Here is a 20783-nt window from a genome sequence, read left to right on the forward strand (position 1 = left end):
GTGACGTTTTTCGTCGTCCATAGCTCAAGAACCAGAATAGATATCGACTTCAAATAAATTTTGTTATACAGACTATAGTACAGAAAGATGCAGAAAGGGCTCTCAAGAAAATTGCGTGGGTGGTTTTTGTACCATAGCAGTTCAAAAAAGGTGAACATTTTGGTTAACCCTAAATAGCTCACGAACCAATGAAGCTTGAGACTTGAATTAAATTTTATATTATATATTGTAACGTGATACCATACTAGTATATTTTTTGAAAAAAATCCAATTAACGGTATTTTTATAAATCAAAAAAACTGAAAAACGAAATTTGTCACCTCGAAAATTTTACGAATAAAAAATGATTTTATCTTAGAAACATTTTTATGCAATGAATACATCTGGTAAAATTTTTAGAAAAGTTGAATTGACAGTTTTTTTTTTTAAATAAAAACCTAAAAAAAAAACTTTACTCAAAGTTGGTAAAAATTGAATTTGGACTCAAGCATCTTTTCAAAAACTTGAGATTATAGCTTCAAACTTATTTTAACTTATAAGAAATATTTTTTTCAGCATTCTTTAAAATTTTGAGAAAAATCGAATTGACAGTTTTCTTACAAAAAATTAAAAACCGGAAAAAAATTAACAAAAGTTGGTAAAAATTGATTTTCGACTCAAATATCTTTTCAAAAATTTGAGATAATAGCTTCTTACTAATTTTTACTTATAAGAAATATTGTTTTCAACATTTAGTAAAATTTTGAGAAAAATCTAATTGACAGTTTTCTTACAAAAAATTAAAAACTGGAAAAAAATTAACAAAAGTTGGTAAAAATTGATTTTCGACTCAAATAACTTTTTAAAAATTTGATACATAGGCTTTAAACTAATTTTGTTTTGTAAAAAATATTTTTGTCAACATTCAGTAACATTTTGAAAAAAATCGAATTGACAGTTTTCTTACCAAAAATTAAAAACCGGAATAAAATTAACAAAAGTTGGTAAAAAATGATTTTCGACTCAAATATCTTTTCAAAAATTTGAGATAATAGCTTCTTACTAATTTTTACTCATAAGAAATATTGTTTTCAACATTTAGTAAAATTTTGAGAAAAATCGAATTGACAGTTTTCTTACAAAAAATTAAAAACCGGAAAAAAATTAACAAAAGTTGGTAAAAATTGATTTTCGACTCAAATAACTTTTTAAACCTTTGATACATAGGCTTAAAACTAATTTTATTTTGTAAAAAATATTTTTGTCAACATTCAGTAAAATTTTGAAAAAAATCGAATTGACTGTTTTTTACAAAAAATTAAAAAACCGGACAAAAATGAACAAAAGTTGGTAAAAATTGATTTTCGACTCAAATATCTTTTCAAAAATTGTAGATATTGGCTTCAAAAATTTTATCTTATAAGAAATATTGTTTTCAACACTCGATAAAATTTTTAAAAAAATCGAATTGACAATTTTTGTACAAAAAATTAAAAACCTAAAAAAATTTCACAAAAGTTGGTAAAAAATGATTTTCGACTCAAATATCTTTTCAAAAATTTGAAATATTGGCTTCAAACTAATTTTATCTTATAAGATATATTATTTTCAACATTCGATAAAATTTTGAAAAAAAAAATCGAATTGACAGTTTTTTTACATAAAATGAAACTCTAAAAAAAAGAATACTAAAACTTGGTAAAAATTTACTTTTGACTCAAATAACATTTCAAAACTTTGAGAAATTGGCTTTAAACTAACTTTATTTTTTTTTAAAATATTGTTGTCAAAATTGAGTACCATTTTGAAAAAAAAAAATCGAATTGACAGTTTTCTAACAAAAAATTGAAAATCTAAAAAATAATCAACAAAAGTACGTAATGACTTTTCAAAACCTTGAGATTTTGGCTTAAATCTAATTTCATCTTATAAGAAATGTTGTTTTAAACATTCGATAAATTTTTTTTGAAAACTCGAAGTTTTTAACAAAAAATAAAAACCTAATAAAAGCATTTCTAAAAGTTCGTAAAAATTGGTTTTCAACTCAAATATCTTAATGCTCCGAATTGAAGGCGACAGTTGTTCCATCTACATTTTCGAAGAAGTAAGGTCAAATCACAGGTGGGGGCCAAAAAGCGAACCAAAACAGTGACTTCTTGTGGATGTAATGTCCTCGCTTTAATAACTTGAAGATTATCAGAAGCCCAAATAGGACAATTTTGTTTATTAACATACAGCCGTCTCCGATTGACAAATTGCTTCGTCGCGGGAGAACATTTTGTTCGAAAACGCCATCCACCGCTTGATGTTCAAGCACCCACGTTTCTACGCGACTTTGTTAATGGTCAGCTTGCGTCAGTTGTTGTGTGAGCTGAACTTCATATGGATGTAGGTGTAGATCTAAATGCAAAATACCCCAAAATGTACCGTAAGAGAGTTCTAATTCCTGAGAACGTAGAGGAATCGACGCATTCGGGTCTTCGGTAATACTTTCACTTGCAGCTGCAATATTTTCAGTGGTACGATACTTTTGAAATCACAAAATGGATGGACCCGTTATAAGGCTAAGATACACTAGAAAACATTCACTTATTATTATTATAATTTGAATTAATTCCTACAGAAATTCAAATGTGATGTTCAATGTTTTCGATGTCTTGCTCAGGTTTTGCAACTTATTGAAGCACTTTGTAGAAATCGTCTGAATATGGCTTATATTGGAGAATATATAGAAGAAGTGCGTTAAAGGATTTCAAAGCGCAAAGCAACAATTATTAAACAGTTAAAATATTACAAAAATATTGTCTTTTTGCTTATAAAGAATACAAAGTTAAATATTGGTTTGTAACGAAACACCGGATTAAACTAACGAATTCTCCAATTCCATGGAGTTCGTTGTTTCAAACAGCTGATACAGTATAGCTTTTAACATTAAATGGTTTGAATAGTAATTTATTAGTTGGGCAATACAAATTAGTCGTGTGACATTTTCTTTATTTTTTTAATTTATATACCTAAGTTTATTAACTTTATATAAGTTTACCATATGCCAGAAAAACGTATTCAACAGCGAAATCAGAAGCAGAAACTGCTAGAAACGTTGAATCCAGGAAGAAAGGAACAAAAATGAATATTTGCCCTTTCTTCAGTAGGTATATTTTTAACTTTCAGAATTCTTTCCGTTTAGTATTTAAGACTTTTTACTTCTTATTGGAAGTTATCTCTGAATTGGAAATTTGAAAAACTTGTTTCGACTTAAATATGTGTCTTGAAATACAATCAAAACATTGACTTAAAATTTATTTCAGTCAAAGTAAAAATCTAGAAAACCTTAGAACCCTACAAAAAGTAACAAACAACATCTTCATTTAAAAGTTTCAAGTTGTTCTCTCCCTGAAATTCTAGTTTTATATTGAAATTCCAATAAGAATTTGTATCCACCTTTAAAGGTCAGGAAAAATTCTTAAAAACATCGGAATAATTTACCATATCAATTATAGAACTTTTCCTCTGCACCATTTTCTAGAGAATTCCTTTAAAACTTGTATACCCACCCATGTATATGTATACAAAAAAAAATATTTTCCTTCTCTATCCCAATAAATTATACATGGGAAGGTTTTATCAAAAAACTCACAATCTTCAAAAATAAACTCACTTCCCTACTCTGAATACAAAGGTCTAGGTCATTCCTCTCGTTCAACTTTATCTCCACACAAAGTGCATTCACTATAGAAAAGAAGAAAAACCTATCACTATCCGCCTGCAATGGAAACATCACGAACAACAATACCAAAAACAACAACAAGAATATAAACAGATAAAAACATAGGATTTAATCGAAATGAAAAGAAGAAGAAGAAATGAAAAGAAAAAAAAAATAGAAATTTTTTGGGGTCTTTTACACAAAAAAAGACAGACAAAAGTAAAAGTGCATTATGTTTCTCAGTCTTTCTTTTATTTACCAATCTCTCAGGATGGCAATGCTCTTGCGCCCACCACCTCTCAAATACGATGCCAACTTTAAAAGCAACTTCACAACTCTTAAACGCACCCCAAGATTGAAAGTTTTCACTTCACTTCATCAACCTCCACCTCTTTAGCATCTCTCTGTATTCCCATTTTTTCTTCTGTGTTTTCCTTTCGAGATCTCCCCAAAGACAGAAAATGAGAAGAATGAATAATAAAAACTCATGATCACACACATATACAAAAAAAATCCACACACACTATGAAAATATAAGACATTGCATGAAATCGATGATATAATTTTATTTACAAGGGCACGATCAACGTTCGTTGGCCGCTCGCTTAACTCTCAGTAAATTCCTCGATAGATGTCGCTTCACCTCAAGCCCCCTTCTTCCTAACTTTCGGGGTCCCATCAGTCCCATCAGAGATTGTGGTAGTCATCGTCGTCGTCGGTCGTCGTCAAACATAAACGTCGACTTGAACCAGCAGCAAAAGAGCACCAGACCGCGCGAAATTCAAATGTCGCGTCATCATCCTCTCCCTCTCTCTCTCTCACTCTCTTTATTTCTTTCGCTCAACAGTCAACGCGATCAACCACGAGCGAATTAATTTCAATGTTATTACTAAACCATTGAAACATGCTGCCGTTGCCGTTGCCGTTTCGATCGACGCTGCCGTATCTACTTGTGTGACGCTGACGACTTTAAAGTAAAAGTACCTGTTATTTAATTTTATTTCACTCTCTCGATTCTTGCTCTCCGTGTCGTCTACACTACGATACGATATTCAAGTCCCTCCTGTCCCTCTATATAATGATCGTGAGTATCTAAGTTTTTTTTTACTAAAGTATCTGAAAGATATAAAAGTATCTACCACTCATATGATTTACCCGCTCCCCTATATGATATTATAAGCATGAGAATGTATAAGAGACCTCGATCGGTGCTTTGTGTATGAGTATGAGTATTTGCCGCAGAGACTGAGAGAGTGGAGTTTTTATTTGTTTTTTTGAGGCAGGCCTGGCTCTGGTGGCTCCGTCTCCGTGCCGTGGTTTGGTTGTGTTTCTGCTTTCTGGTGGCTTTTGCCAATGAGACCAGATCCAGCGATTTTCCTTTCATTGACAAAGTTCGCCTCGATCAGAGAAGATCATTTTGTTTCGTAGCTCGCTGTGCATCCTCACAATATTTGATTTTATATTGAAAAATTTTGTTTGTTCGTCGCAGTATTCGTAGGTTTATTTTTGTCTTATCGGAGTTTTTAAAAAATTTTATCGTATCAGTAAAAAACAAGGATTTCTCGTGTAGCTCGTATGTGGGAGGAATTTCCGATGTCCTCGCCACAGTGCGTTCGTTAGTGAATAAAATTTGTTTAAATTTTCCAAAACAGTGCGTGCAGAAAGCACAAAAAAAAATTGATTAACAAAATTAAGTAAAAAAAAAAAATGAAAATGCTTATGTCAGCTGACAGCTCAGACTGTCCAACATCAAGCAGCAGTGGCCAAGTGTATAACAATCTAAGTAATAGTGGCACTTCAGTGATTTGTATTCCATTTCCTTCGGATAACAATAATGCAACATCACATCAGCATCCACACCCACATCAACAACAACAACACCAAGGATCTGTTGTGTCGGCATCCTCGTCACAACAGCAACCGATAACGGTGCGTTCTCATTTAGAAAATGCCCTAAAACTTCCACCAAATACCAGTGTTTCGACTTATTATCAAAACACTAAATTGCATAGTAGTGTCAAATTGGAAACTGACACTGCAATTGTCATTCACAATAGCAACAATCCGTCATCGTCATCGGGTTCGTCATCATCGTTGTCGTCATCGTTGCCGTCTGTCGCGTCTTCGTCGTCATCATCGTATCCGGTAGTGCATCACCATCAGGACTTTCGTAGATACAATAGTTCTAACACTGATTCCGTAATTTCTGCACAATTAGATAGTAACACTAACTCATCATCAGCAATAACAACAACAGTTATTGCTAGAAAAGTGCCTCACTCAAATGTGATTTACGTGAATAAAACTTGCAATAGTGGTTCAGTTCCTTCTTCGATTATAAGTTGCAATCAACAGCAACAGCAACATCACCAACAACAGCAACAACATCACAACCAAATTATTCACAATAATATTAATAATATTGAAAACAAATGTAATAATATTAAAATTGAATCAAATAATAATAATTGTTTAGTAAGTAACAGTGATTTTATTAATCCCAATAATAACGGTATTTCTGGCTCCGCAGTCAGTACAAGTGATATGAATGTTTTAAATGGTAATAATATTAATTGTGGCAATAATCCTTATGACAATTCAATAAATAATCATTATAATAACAATAACAATAATAATTGTCGTGGTAATATGTCACAACAACACCAACAACAATATCAACAACAACAACAGCAACATCATCATCAACAACAGCAACAACAATTGGATTTAAGACCCCAAACACCGGAATATATAAAAAGTTACCCCGTTATGGATACAACTGTAGCTAGTTCCGTCAAAGGGGAACCTGAATTAAATATTGGTATGTTTTATGTTAATAAAATTTTAATCAAAAACTCACTTTTGTAACTAAAATTATAATAATTATAATTATTTGAGATTTTATTTAATTTTTGTAACTATACTTAAAGTGGCGCCCAACGTGAGATCTTTTTGTTGAATATTTTATATTTGTATGTTTATTTTTTCAAATTTTCTAAATAGATTTATTTCACTCTATTTAAATACAATCTCAAATAAGAAAGAAATTTTAAATAAAAATTGCTAAAAATAAAGTCCCACAATCTTTTAATCGGATTTTTCTGCAATTTTTTTTTTTTTTTTTTAACTTAACATAGTTTAAAAAACTGCTTTAAAAATAATAATAATTCGCATTTTCATTAATAAATATCAACATTTCTTGGATTACAAAAATATAATATTTTTTGTAAATTTTATTTGGCGCCCAACGTTGAACCTTTATAATATTTTTTTTAAGTAAAACGCGTTCCTTTATAAAAATGTTATAGTTGCAAAAACTTCTGAGCTGGAAATATTTAAGCAAACTTTGTAAAGATTAATTTTTCAACTAATACCCAAAATTAAGCTTTATCAAAAAAAAAAATAGATTATTTTGCGAAACGGTAAGGTTACCGCTAAATATTCATTCTGAATAAAGCTTTTTACTTTTCTATTTCATAAATATACATTTCTTATAAAATAATATCCCGACAATATTTTTTTTAACCTAAATACAAATACAAAAATTAGGTCAAATAAGTTTCACATTAAAAAAAATTAAATGGCGCCCAACATTATTTTTTTTTTTTTTTTTTTGAAAATCAAAATTATTAAATACTTTTCAAGTAATATTTGAATTTTTCTTAAATTAAGTTATGGTTTGAAAATATATCTTAAGGCACAAGAAGCTTACATTTCCAGAAAAATTAAGAAGAAAAACATTGCATTACTTTTGTTGGGTCTAAAAAAATAAGTTCACAAACAACGACGAACAAATTTAACCAAAATTTAAAAAAAAAACATTTATTTGTCTTGTGCAATTCAGAATTGGATGCATTATGCTTCTAAAAAGTTTTGAAATAAAACATTTCTTAAATGGCGCCCAATGTGAGGTTTTAAGGAAAACTTATTAAACTTAATTTTTATATTTTTTTTTTCAACTGTAGGTTTAAAATTAAAATTCAAGTGAAAATTACTTATGATATGTAAAAAATTATCTTATAAGCGCCCCGCTTTAATTCAGTTTTCGGATTAATTTGAAAAACTTACTTTATTGTAATTTTTTCTACCCCAACTCAATTTAAATTAAAAAATCTAGACGTTTGATCACAACCAAAAATATAAAACACTTTTAAAAAAATAAAAATAAATATATTAGAAGGTCACTTTTTGTTTTGTTAAATTATTTTTTTAAATATATTTTTTTTTTCATTTAGTTAGCTCAAAACTGATATCTTAACTCAAGTTTAAACTTTGTTCGCAATGTTTTAATAGGTCAAATTTTGGTAGCATAACAAATGTTAACTTAAAATCAATTTTTGCAGTTAAAATTGTTTCGCTTTAACGGTTTTTGAATCAAGGACATTTTTAACCTCTTAAAAAATAATCTTTTACTGGTTAGATGGTGAAATTAAAAACCCCATCACAATTTCTAAGCCATCACTTTAAATTTTTTCCAAAGTTCACTTAATAAATTTATTTACTTATCCTTGCCTTTCGACTCATTAATATTTTTGCAACAAATTTGCAAAGCAAACTAGGAAATTTATAATAAATAAAAACAACTTAAAAATGAACTCCCATAAAGGTTAAGAATATCCAAAAGCCGTTTCCTCAATTAATTTAATTTTCTAAACTTAATAACAAAATGTTATGTAGCCTTCAACAAAAAAAAAGAACTCTTTATTTTGAATACCTATTTTTTACCTTCAATCTATTAGAACGTTATATACAAAAACTACAAATCAGAAGCTTTCTAAATCTTCAACAAGTAGACCTAGAAAAAAAATATACTTCAATATTTTACTTTAACACAAATATAATAATCATCTACCGAATCATAAAGATATCTGAATAAAATCTTAATTCACTAGTTTTTGCAAAAAAAAAATTAATAATCTTATCGTTCAACTTTTTGCGTATCTAAGTCTCAAGTTCAATGGCAAAACTAAATTATATGCATATATGAACAATTATGAAAATTTAAAAAAAATAACTTATATTCACTTTAAATTTCCGGAATCCATGAAAACAAAAATTTTTGACAGATGAATGAACTTTTTATCGTCTACCTTGAAAATCTTATACAATTTCATTTGTCAAAAAATAAAACAAAAAAAAATAACAAAACAAACAGAACTAATATCATACGCATTACTTTGTTGTATGATCAAATATTGCCTTTGTTTGATTTAGTTTTTTTACGTACACTCATATTCATATGTGTCAAAATTGCGTACTATAATAAAAAGCGCCAAAAAATACATAAAATAATTAACATAAAAAGGTTCAAAGTTATACCCCTGCCTACATAACCTTCTAGGCAAAATTTGAAGATCAACTCACCGTGTGAATAGACATGTAAAACAGCAAAACTAAAAAAAAATGTTAATCACTATAATCGCTGTCAGTTCAACGTAACGAACATGGTCAAGGTGAATTGACATAATTAAAATAATGAGAGAGAATGAACGAAACAACGATTTTATTGTAGGTACCTACGAGTGTATGCTATGCTAATGTAATGTCGAATCTTAACCTCAACTAAGGTCATCTTCGACACGCATTTGCTTCGCTTGTTAACTTAACAAAAATAAATGTATATTTAAGGTATACGTAGCTTGTAGTTCCGTAGTTTTACTTAGGGGGGCGTTTATTTCAAACAGAGGCCTAATATGATATTTTGACAGTTGGGTTGAAACGAACAAATCAAACAAATGACACATGTGTGGTGATGGTGAGTTGATGGGAATTCATTCTCAAGACACTTCCGATTGTTTCATAAGTATAATCGTTTTTAGGCATATGTAGGTAAGGTAGTCTTTTTTTCAGGGTGGTCAGACCAAAGAGGAAGTCTACACCAAAACACACATCACTTAAGCACATGCAAATTTTTCATCAATTTACCATAATTAGGTACACATCACATCAATTTCGACTTATTGAAATATACATAATTTGTATAAATATTGATGAGTGTAGAAGACGTGTAGCTATAGTCGGTGAACTCACGAGATGAACGCTCGTTTGTTTGTTTTTTGTATTTTTAATTTATTTTCTTTATTTTGCATGCATGCACATTCGCCTTAATGTATATGAGTTTTCTTTTCTTCTCATCATTCTTTCATTCCGATCAACTACCAGCAACCAACGACAACGACGAAAGTGCGTTCATTCAACGTATCGCTTGTTGCTCTGCTCTGTCAGTTCAGTGTTCAGTCTCGTTCATGTGTCATTAAACTTCATTTCTTTAACGGAATTTTCTTCTTTTCTTTTTTTTTCTGTCTGCTGGCTGCGATCTTCTATGCAAATTTATTATCTCTTGCATTTATTTTGTATTTTCCGCACTGATAAGACCAAAAAAAGTGCAAAGAAGAGAGAAGGATGGAGGAGGTGAAAAGAAGGAGGGGGATAGAAAATGAATAAATTGAAATTACAAGGAGAATGACATATGTCATTGCACTTGTAATATCATCAGCCAGATGGCACTGGTTTGCGTTTGGTTTGACACTTTTCCTTTTTATTTTCGTTTTTGCTATATTCACTATGTATAGCAACTATTATTTTGCAATGTCTCTTCGGATGACGATGATAATGATGATGATGATGATGATGGTGATGGTGGTGCCAGATAGAAAGTGAAAATATTTTCATTGTTCACGAGAGAGAAAATGTATGGTGTGGTGAATAAAAGGGGGGAAAAAGAAAACTTACTATCATCATCATCATCATCATTATAATAAACAAGTTCAATAGACTAAAGCTAGTTAGTTAAACTTGCTTAAGAGGATGTTGCCATTTTTAGTTGTTTTTAGATTATGTGTCTCTTGTTTTTGCCTTTTGTGTAAAATTTGTTGAATGTGAACTTACCATACTGGCTGGTGGGTATATATGACATTTGATTTCTATTAGTATTTTTTGAGATGAGAATATGAAGTAATAATAATAAAATAAATCGAAAGTGTTATTGGCATCAGAAAACATTGAAAATAAGTTGTTTTTTTTTATGTGCAACAAGCTAAACAATTGAATATAGAAAAGTGAGATGAAAACAAAATATTGTGTGTGGTAGGTAGGTGAATAATAGACAGATAAATAAATCAAGATGTAGGCGGTGGGTAGTGTAGTGATGGTAAATTTATAAGAGTTAATCGAGCGAGTGAAAGCTGCCGCAATTGTTGTTGCACTGCACTGGAAAGGAAAAGTCAAGTAGGTACGGTGGCATGGATGGTGGCGCGACGATCGACCCACCGAACGACTACGACGACGACGATGTGATGTTAAACACTTGAATAAGCAAAAATGGTTTTATTTCAACTGTGCGATTTGTTGTTGGAAAAATCTATTACTTATGCCATTTATACTGAGAGAAAAGTGAAAACGATTTTATTGTTTTTAATAGGCAATTTGCAATGAGATAGCAATGAACTTTGGATGCGAGTTTGGACGGTGACTTTTGGCAAATAAAATGATTTGTAGCTATGAAATGGGTTTATGTCTCATGAATTTTAAGCTTTACCGGATGGGGGCCAGATCTTTCTTGGATTTCATTTGCAACGAAGGGTTTTTTATTAATCAACATACGATGACACAAAAATGTCAAAAATAAAGTCATAAGAGCCCTGCACATGAGACAAGCATCTAAAAGGAAACTGCAAATAGTGAATTGTGCTAAATTGTGCACAAGAACTTTCACCTATCTGCCTACAGCACAAATCGTATTTAAGAATAAATTTTATATCGCTTTCTTATATAATACTAAGTGAGATAATATGTCCATTTAAATTGACTTTTGACATTTTACAGACCATAGCCACTTTGTATTTGCTCTAATTTTACAGCTTAATAATTTGACAGCTGTCATTTTGTATTTATCAATATATAAAAGAAGAACTAAAATTATGGAGAAAAGACTCTTCCCATCAACTAAAAGAAACTGTCATTTCATAGATTTTGAATAAGAATTATTTAGTTAAAATAACACCATCTTGTAATTTTGACTTTGGAGAGTTTGACACTCAAATGACGTTTTGGAAATTTACTCTCCAAATAACACCTTAAACAAATCATAATTCTTCATACCCCTTATTTTCTTTAAAATTTCATCATCTTGGTTAATTTTGTCTATGTTCGATGTTTAGTATCATCATAGATCCACGTATGACTTGTTTTCGTTAAGTTTCGTTGACATTTAATCACAAATTGCAATTTACTTTATATTTTTAAATGTCAAAAATTAATTAAGAGTATACATTTCAGCAAATGGTGACGTTTTCAATACTATATTCACCACACTTGTCAAAAATTAAAATGACATAAAATGCTATGATTGATCCGTCAAAAATTACTCGAGAAAAAAGAAGAAAAACATTTAAATACTATACTTAAAAATGACCTTAAAAGCTCGAATGGTAAACAATTAACACTTATTCACCTCTTTGATGGATATTCCCATTCAATCTTCTCTTAAATACTCTAATATTGTTTCATGCTAAATAAACAAAATTCTAAACCCACCCACACACTAGGCAGTAAAATATATTGCTTACAGTCGAATAATAAATTGCTTTATTCCGTAAAACAAAATTTAAAGAAAAAAATCCCCAAACACTTTAAAATCTCTATAAAAAGGCCTCGAATATTAATGATCGTTTAATTTAAAATCACTTAAAAAAAATACCCATCAAGAACTTTTTTTGGTCTCGAACACAACTTCAGAGAACTGACAACGATGACGACATACATCACCGCCGACGAGCTATGAGTTCTCTTGAAGTTGTGTGACCTTTCGAGGACTCGACTCAACTCAAATCACTGAAACCTCTTCCATAAGTATCTCTCTCAAAAATTGTATTTCCGCATTTTTGCCATATATTCTTTGCAAAAGTAGATATTTATTTTATTTTTAAAAGTAAGGTTACTCTTCGTTTAATTCATTTGTGTGTGTGTGTGTTGAAATCTATGATCGTGTGTGTGCGTGTGTGTGTTCATGTGTGTACAAGTGTTAACCTTGTACAATCAATTTCCTTAATTTTCTTATTTATTAAATTTTAAGCAAAACAGAAAAAAAAATTAAAAATAAATATAAATGTTATGTCAGTATGTTGTATGAATATGTATAGAATCGAATATAGAATGTAGAACCAATTAACAGACCGAAAACGAATATTTTCAAGGGCAACAATAAAAAAAATACAAAATAAACAACGAAAAACAAAAAATGTATATATTTGCCACTTTATAATCATATGCCTATCGCTAAATAAATGATTATAGTTAATTTTTGTTTTGTGATTTTGATAAAATAAAATTGTAGATTGTAGAAAATTTTATTTGTCTGATAGTTTTTGTTTTTAATCTAAAAATAGATTTTTCTGTCTACAAAAATTGACATCAACAGCTGGCTTGAACTTGAAACTGTAACATGAAGAAATAAGAAAGTTAATGGAAATAATACAAAACATGCAAAAATAAACATAACCTAACCCAACAAAACTTCTCACAATTTATTATTAAGAGAAAAGTTGAAATAATTGTATTCTTTTTTTCATCTTATACAAACTTTACATATTAACCTTCTCCCTAATCATAAAATCCGCCATTTTCTATTGAACTGTCATAATACCTTAGCCCATTCACACTGAAAATAAATTTCACCACACTATTCACAATGGCAACACTTAAAATCTACTCACAACACTTCACTGCATAAATATCTAACAATAAAATAGAAAGAAACAAGATTTTCTTGCGTGAGGTTGAGGTTGTAAACGCTTAGAAAAGAGTTAACCCACCATCAACCATAGTTAGCTACCAAGCCATCCATCCATCCATCCAGCAAAGCCATCCAGCCGATGCGATCGTTTGTTTAGTGCAATGATCTCAGAAACAAGTGTCAGTGGCCCCTTAGTACCTTACATGCCTACCTACCTACTACTTATAAAAATGTACATAAAGCAGAGGTTAGATTGAGGTTTTTATTTTTATATTCTGTGGGTTTTTCTTTTGAATTAATTTTCTTTTATTTTTGTGTTTTCTTCAAAGTATTTTATGGAAGGAAAAACAACGAAGAAGATCCAAAAACAAAACTTGTTATAAAGGAAAATGTATTTGAAAATTTTTATTGGCATTTTGTAGGCTTAGGCATGTTATACATTCTCATAGAATTATTTTACTTAACTATTATACAATTACAAATTTATAACCACTTTTTTTTTAAATGGCTCGAAGTTAATAAACGTCATTTTTTTGTGGAGCGTTATATGTCATTAAGACATTTGAGTAAATGGAGCACTTTTTTAATGAATAAAATATACCGATAATTTTTAATAAAATACAATTGTAAACGTCAGAAATTAATTTAATAAAGCTCCCTTATAGTGACAAACGTCACAAGCCTTGTACTATTGGCGTCTTTTCAAATTAAGAACAGAGCTCGAACTGTCAAAAAAAATGATTGTGGTTCTTTTTGGGCTCTGTTCGTTCAGAGCTTCAAATTGGTTTTTTGTTTTAGTTCTGATTGTTCAGAGCTTCAAATTCGTGTTTCTGTTTTAGTTCTAAACATGTTCACAGCTCGCTCTGTGAGCTCAGAATAAAATAACAGAGTAAAGTATCTTGCACATGAGCTACGAACTGCGAACTGTGGATTTTCGCATATTTTGACTTTTCCTTCACATGAGCTTTGTTTCTATTCGCAGACAGCGACGAACTGTCAATTTATAACTACCTTTTTCCACAAACAAAATAAGAGAGACATAATTTTGAGGTTAAGTTGAGCGCAAACAATTTATTCGTTGCAGTGTGGATTGTATGTGGAACGCGAATAGAGTTTGACAGTTCGTAGCAACCACATTGCAATTCGTTGCTAACAATTTGTTTTACAAAATTGTCTTATTTTACAGAACAAAATGCAAATTTTATTATCCTAACATAAGTGTAAATTGGTTTCTTATAATTTAATTGTGTTTTTGTTAGAAATTGACTTTTTGAAATGTGTAAAATCACGTTTGTTCGTCCATTGTTCATTCGTTGTTCGCTCTCATGTGCAAGGCTCTTAAATGGAGTAAAATGCTAAGACATTTGAGTAGCTGAATCACTTTTACAATATATAAAATATGCCGATATGTTTTAATAAACTACTATTGTAAACTTCAGAAACTATTTTAATAAATCTCCCTTTGAGATTTGAAAGCCTTGTACTATTAGCGTTTTTTTTAGTTCAGAGCAGAGCTCGAACTGTCAGAAAAATAACTGTGTTTCTTTTTTAGCTCTGATCGTTTAAAGCTTCAAATTTATGTTTCTTTTTTAGTTCTAAACGTTCTGTGTGTTCAGAATAAAATAACAGAGTAAAATGCTAAACACAAACAATAAAACTAACTGCATTTAGCACTTCAAATGGACCAACGCTTTGACTGTTTTTTAATTCATTTGATGAAAGAAAATTTTGACAGTCTGACATTTGGTATTTCAAATCATGACAGTTTAGTGCTCAAGTTGTTTGATAATTAAATCAGAGAGCTCTGAACGTACTCTGTTCAGAACTCTACTCTGCTCTATTCGCTCAGACTCTGCTCAATGCTAAACTCTGAATTAAACAAGAAAAACGCCATATGCCTGCTTAAAAACTAAAAAGTGACAACCCAAAAATGTAAAACAAAAATTTAGATAAATGTCATTAAATAACAATTTGACAGATGAATAGATCTGTCATCCCAAATCAACCATAATTTTAGCATAGATATATTTTCTCCTATTTAGGAATAAGAAAATACCAATTAAGATATTTTAAAACTGACATCAAGTTGACATTTAAAGAGAATGCAATTTTTAAGATGAGAAGAATTGTAATCTTAAATCGTTTTAAATCTAATTTTTGAATTCACGCATATTTTTATATTTAACCCATTCTTTGAGTAAGAAACTTGATCATATCACAACTATTTTACCCGCTGTAAAATCTATCAAAAACGATTTAAAGTGAAGAATGATATTTTGACAGATGATGTCACATTTGTCTCCACACAATTTTATATATTTAGAAATGAGAAAGTTACACAGAGATCTTAAAAAATTCAATCAAAATCTAAAAAATAGAGATTAACGAGGGAGCTGTCAAAATTGTTTTCGTCTTTATGTTCAAGTCACAAAATAAAAACACCCTGTATATGCATAATACCAAACAAATAAACTGATAGAAAATATCATAATATTTGTTTATGCGTTTGTCGTGATGACACAAATATGTATGCATATTGATATGAGAATGTCAAATAATCTCCATCATAAACTTTGACTTCACAAAAACATAAACAAAGTTCAATAACCTTAGATTAAATTATAAAAATGAAAAAATACTTATTTCTACCTACCTTATTCGTTATCTTTTGGAATTTATGTAAATACAAAAATATAAAACCCAAAATTTCATGATCAAATAATATTAAATAAAAAAAAACAGATGGCTCTGACAAAGACTCGCGATACGTCATTAAAATGTAGATCATATGCTTAATACTTGAATAAATTCATAAATGTGGGAATAAAAATAGAAGAAAAAGTAATAATAATCAAGATTATCTCCTTCTCCATACTCCAATTCCATACCCCTATATACATATAGGCCCCTACCTACACAAAAGATGCAGTGGACCTAGGTTAACAAAGACTTTCATTGGGTATACTTATTACAAATCTACAAATCTTACAACAATAAAAGAAAAAAGAAAGAAAGAAAGAAAAAAAAAAACAAAAATACTCATTCAAACTTCCAACACTCATAGATACATACATATATAGAGAAAAAGAAAGAAAAGAAAGGAACAAAACAAAAATTATCTACAATAACCTACAGCAACTCCATCTACATTGACTTTCTCCAACAATTATTTTTCTTTCTTTCTATTTCTTTTGACATTTCTTCTTCTGTAAGCTGGATCTGGCTCTGGCTATGTCTCTGGCACTGGCTTTGCGATGATGACGATGTAGACGGCTGTCTTTCCCCTTTTCTTTTTATTTATATGTATGAAATTGTGTTTCCCTCTCTCCTTGCATCATCTGTCGTCGCGTGTAACTCTTCAAGTTCATCGCCATATTCTTTTAGCTTTCATTCAATACGATGAAAGTTATGTAAGATACAAACAACAAAAAAAAATTCTTGTTCTCTTTGTTTGTCTTTTGAACTTTCTTCGTTGGTTGTTGTGAACGATCTTGATTTTGTTTGGTCTCTTTTGGTTGGAATTTTCACTTTCTTTCTCATGCGACATGGCTGGCAAGACTGTTTTTTCTTGTTTCAAAACAACTTCCCATGGAATTGGTGAGCAGTTGGCCAAAGACTTGTCTTGTCAGCCATCTTGGCATATGTAATATGACAGCTGGGTGTCAGATTGCTTTTTGTTATTTATTCTCTTTTAATACTTTCTCCGTTTGATTAAATTGTTTTTTATTTATTATTTTTTCTTTCTCTAAAAGAAAAGTGAATTTTGTCTGATTTGTTTGTTTGTTTTCTTTATTTACAGAATTTGATGGAACGACAGTACTATGCCGGGTGTGTGGTGATAAAGCTTCCGGTTTCCATTATGGCGTTCACTCTTGTGAGGGATGCAAGGTAAGTACCAATAATTCGTATCTTTAAGAAATAAAAATAAGAAAAGAAATACAAAATAATGCATCTCTTGTGCTAAACACGTGTCTGAATGTGTTATCATCACTTTACGATCGTTTTACCTCAATCGTGAGGTACCATACCTTCGTTTCGTATAACATTACAATAAACAATAATAATAATAATATAAAAACCGGAAACGTGTGCCACAGAGCACAGTAAAATGAGACGAAGGAGGAAGAACGACAACCAAGACGAGACGTAGATGCAGAAGAACATACCTACGAACCTATAATCTTGTCAATGACATTGAACTCGAAATGTGATCATGAAAGTGCGCACAGACTGCAACGCAACACAATCGCGGGTAACCTAAAACGGATGATTATCCTTGACGTTTATATTTACCTTTATGTTTTTTTTGTATTGTTGTTGTTTTGTATTCCTTTTGTTCAATGAACATTTCGTTACCTACGAGCTGGCTACGACGCAAAAGACGACTCGACGATGTGACTATGACGCGATGATGGCAAAAGCAAAGGGTGATCCAATCTTGGGACGACCTAAAAGAACTTCAACAAAAAAGGGAGTCAAAGAAAACTACGTTTTATTTTAATCCTTATAATAAGGGAGTCACACACAGCCAGCGTCTTTATACCTTCCTACCAGACTAAGATTAGACCCTTATGCCATCATTATTGTGTTTTTGCTGTTTCCTTCCTTTTTTATCACCGCTGCCGCTGCGCTGCCCCTGCTACTGCCCTGCAACTTCTGCCGCACACTATGCCCTCTGATCATGCGATGATCTTGATCGTTTAGTCGGGTTTCATTATTCACATTTTTCTTCTTTTTTTGTTGTTGTTGTTGGTGTTGTACGAGGATCAATGAAGACCTTGAAGAAATCACTTGAACTTTTGGGCAATGTCCTTGAATATTATGCTTTGTGTACCTATAGAAGCTATGGTATAAAACCTAAACCCATTTTGGATATAAATCTACTGCGCAAGCGATCAATTTTCAAACGAAGAATTAACGATGAAAAAATTTAGGGTTCGTTGACACTTTTCGTGGTTGTGTCCTCTACGGCAATGCCAATGTCAGTGTTAATGTATTTTGTTCACCTTTTTTGTCTTTCTTTCTTTTCTTTTTTTTTTTTTCTTTTGGTGTGGTGTGTTTGCGTTGCTGTTGCTATATTATTTGTTAACCGTGGTAACATAGTTAGATATTCGCATAAAATTAACATATTTTTTGATTATATTCTTTTGAAAACCCAAAATATAAAAAAAACTGTGCTGGAACAACAAGAATGACCAAAGGGGACGGGGGAAAAATGTTTGTTTGTATGGTTTTGTTGCGTGGCCCTTTTTTTTGGGTTGATAGGTAGGTACCTACTATAAGGCTAACTTAGGGAATTTTGAAAGAGTGAGAGTATGGATGTAGCTGGATAGGTATAGTTGGTATAGTTTGGTAGCACAAACAATAGGTAGTTATAAAATTTTTGAAGTTCAAGGTTAATTTCCATCTTTTGTTTGTTGTTGGTTTTTCGTTGTCCGAAAACCTGTCCCAGTTTACCATCAACATTAAACACATAAATACAGAAAAAAGAACTACAAAAACAGTGGGGCAAAGAAGAAGGCACATTAAGAAAAAAAAAAAAAAAAAGTGTACAAAGCTCGAATTTTGGGCTGGTTTTTTGTTACTTAGATATGATTTTTGTAGTGTGTTCGTTTCTTAAAGTTTTTTTCCAAATATAGGTGGGTAGGTAGTTGTTGCTCAAGAAGAAACAACAAAAAACTAAAGAACAGAAGGAAAGAAGAAGAGAAAGACCTTGGTTTCGTCTATTGGCCTTTGATAAATTTAAGACCCTCATATAATAATCACCTTGTGGATTTAACCTATTTGAAATAAATTTGTAGTATTTATTTATTTATTTGTTGGTAGTCCATTTTTGTGCGTGTTTGTACCTATAATAAAAAATGTATAAGAATAATTTTGAATAAGAAAAGTAGACAAATTTTGTGACAACAGCGGGTAGGCGCCTATTGTTTCTTTTTTTTGTTGTAAAATGAACATAAATTATGTATGATGTCCCTGACTTTGAACATGCTTAGAAGAATTCAAGTTTTCGTTGAACTCTTTCATTCTTTTATTTTTTTTTTTATATATTTAAGCTAATCTACCACTAAATTGTCGTTTAAATGTCAGTTACCTTTTTTTAAAGGTAGTGATTAAAATAATTAATTTATGTTTTACCTAGCATGAGTAAGATGGATGGAAAGTTTGATGGACACTTAAATTTGTGTGGAGGATTAGTAATGATGTAAGTTCATTTGTCAAATTTTTGCTATTATTTACTTCAAACTTCTAAGTGTAAATTTTCCAACGTTCTAAACGAATTATTTTCTAGCAGATTTTAAAAAACTTCGTGACAAATGATTACATCCAGCACCAAAAATATGATTCCAAATAATTTATAAATGTTTCATGAATGGCGACTTCTGAAAACGTCAAACAAATGTCAATTTATTCTCCAAATGATGATAATTTGTGACAGACTACTTTTTCGATTGAATTCTCTTTTCTTCTAAACTTTTCTTAAATGGCGCCCAATGTGAGGTTTTTAGCAAAACTATAATAACCTAATTTTATTCTACTTTTTTTTTTCAACTGTGGACTTAAACTTAAAACACAAGTGAATATTCCTTATAAAATGTAATACAGCCCTGTGTTAACTAGAGCCTCTCCCAACAAAGTTCTCCATCTAGCTCGGTCCCTAGCTAGATGTGTTCACTTGAGCGCGCTACCTCATCCGCGGTCTTCCTCTACTGCGTTGTCCTGTGGGGGTAGATTCGAAGACTTTTCGGGCTGGAGCATTGGTTTCCATGCCCTCTACGTAACCCAGCTATCTTAGTCGTTGGACTTTTACCCTTCTGGCTAAGTGTACGTCGCTGTACAGCCCGTACGGCTCGTCGTTCCATTTTCTCCTCCACTCCCCTTCGATGCATACGGGACCGTAGATCATACGAAGAACTTTTCGCTCGAACCGACCCAAGGCGCTTTCATCCGCTTTTGTCATAGTCAATGCTTCTGCACAGTATAGCGATACTTTGGTCCCTCAACTCAACTCAATTGCTTTCTTAGCCCAAAGAAACAGCGGTTAGCAAGAGTTATTCTGCGTCTGATCTCAACGGTGTTGTTTTCTGCGTTTCCAGCAGAGCCTAGGTAGACGGCTGAGGTTAAACTGAATCATACAAAAATAACGTCTATGAAATGAGTGAACAAAATTTTAATATTAGAGTTGTAGGCGAACCTTAGAAGCTAAATACTAACTTATAAAGAAAAGCGTCTGATCAAATTGTAAAATTTTGTAAGAAAATAAACTATCACAAGCTGTCACTGCCTAAATGGTGATTATATTTCATAATAACAACGATCAAGGTGACATGTAAGGTTTTTCTACAACTAGCATTTTTTTTAATC

General features: G+C 31.0%; 1 protein-coding gene across 4 annotated transcripts in view; it reads left to right on the forward strand.

Annotated features, from left to right (window-relative positions):
- The window catches only part of LOC129953346 (ecdysone-induced protein 75B, isoforms C/D), a 352681-nt gene that overhangs the window by 265485 nt on the left and 66413 nt on the right, over positions 1-20783 (forward strand). For 3 of the 4 annotated variants that reach the window (XM_056066471.1, XM_056066480.1, XM_056066495.1), the window contains one exon: positions 17218-17306. In XM_056066471.1, the coding sequence (XP_055922446.1) occupies positions 17218-17306 (89 nt within the window). Of the gene's footprint in view, positions 1-5048; positions 6507-17217; positions 17307-20783 lie in introns of those variants that run through there. The other variant, XM_056066489.1, reaches the window with a different exon arrangement.

This window comes from Eupeodes corollae, chromosome 1, assembly GCF_945859685.1.
Source record: "Eupeodes corollae chromosome 1, idEupCoro1.1, whole genome shotgun sequence".
In the NCBI taxonomy this organism is placed as follows: Eukaryota; Metazoa; Arthropoda; class Insecta; order Diptera; family Syrphidae; genus Eupeodes; species Eupeodes corollae.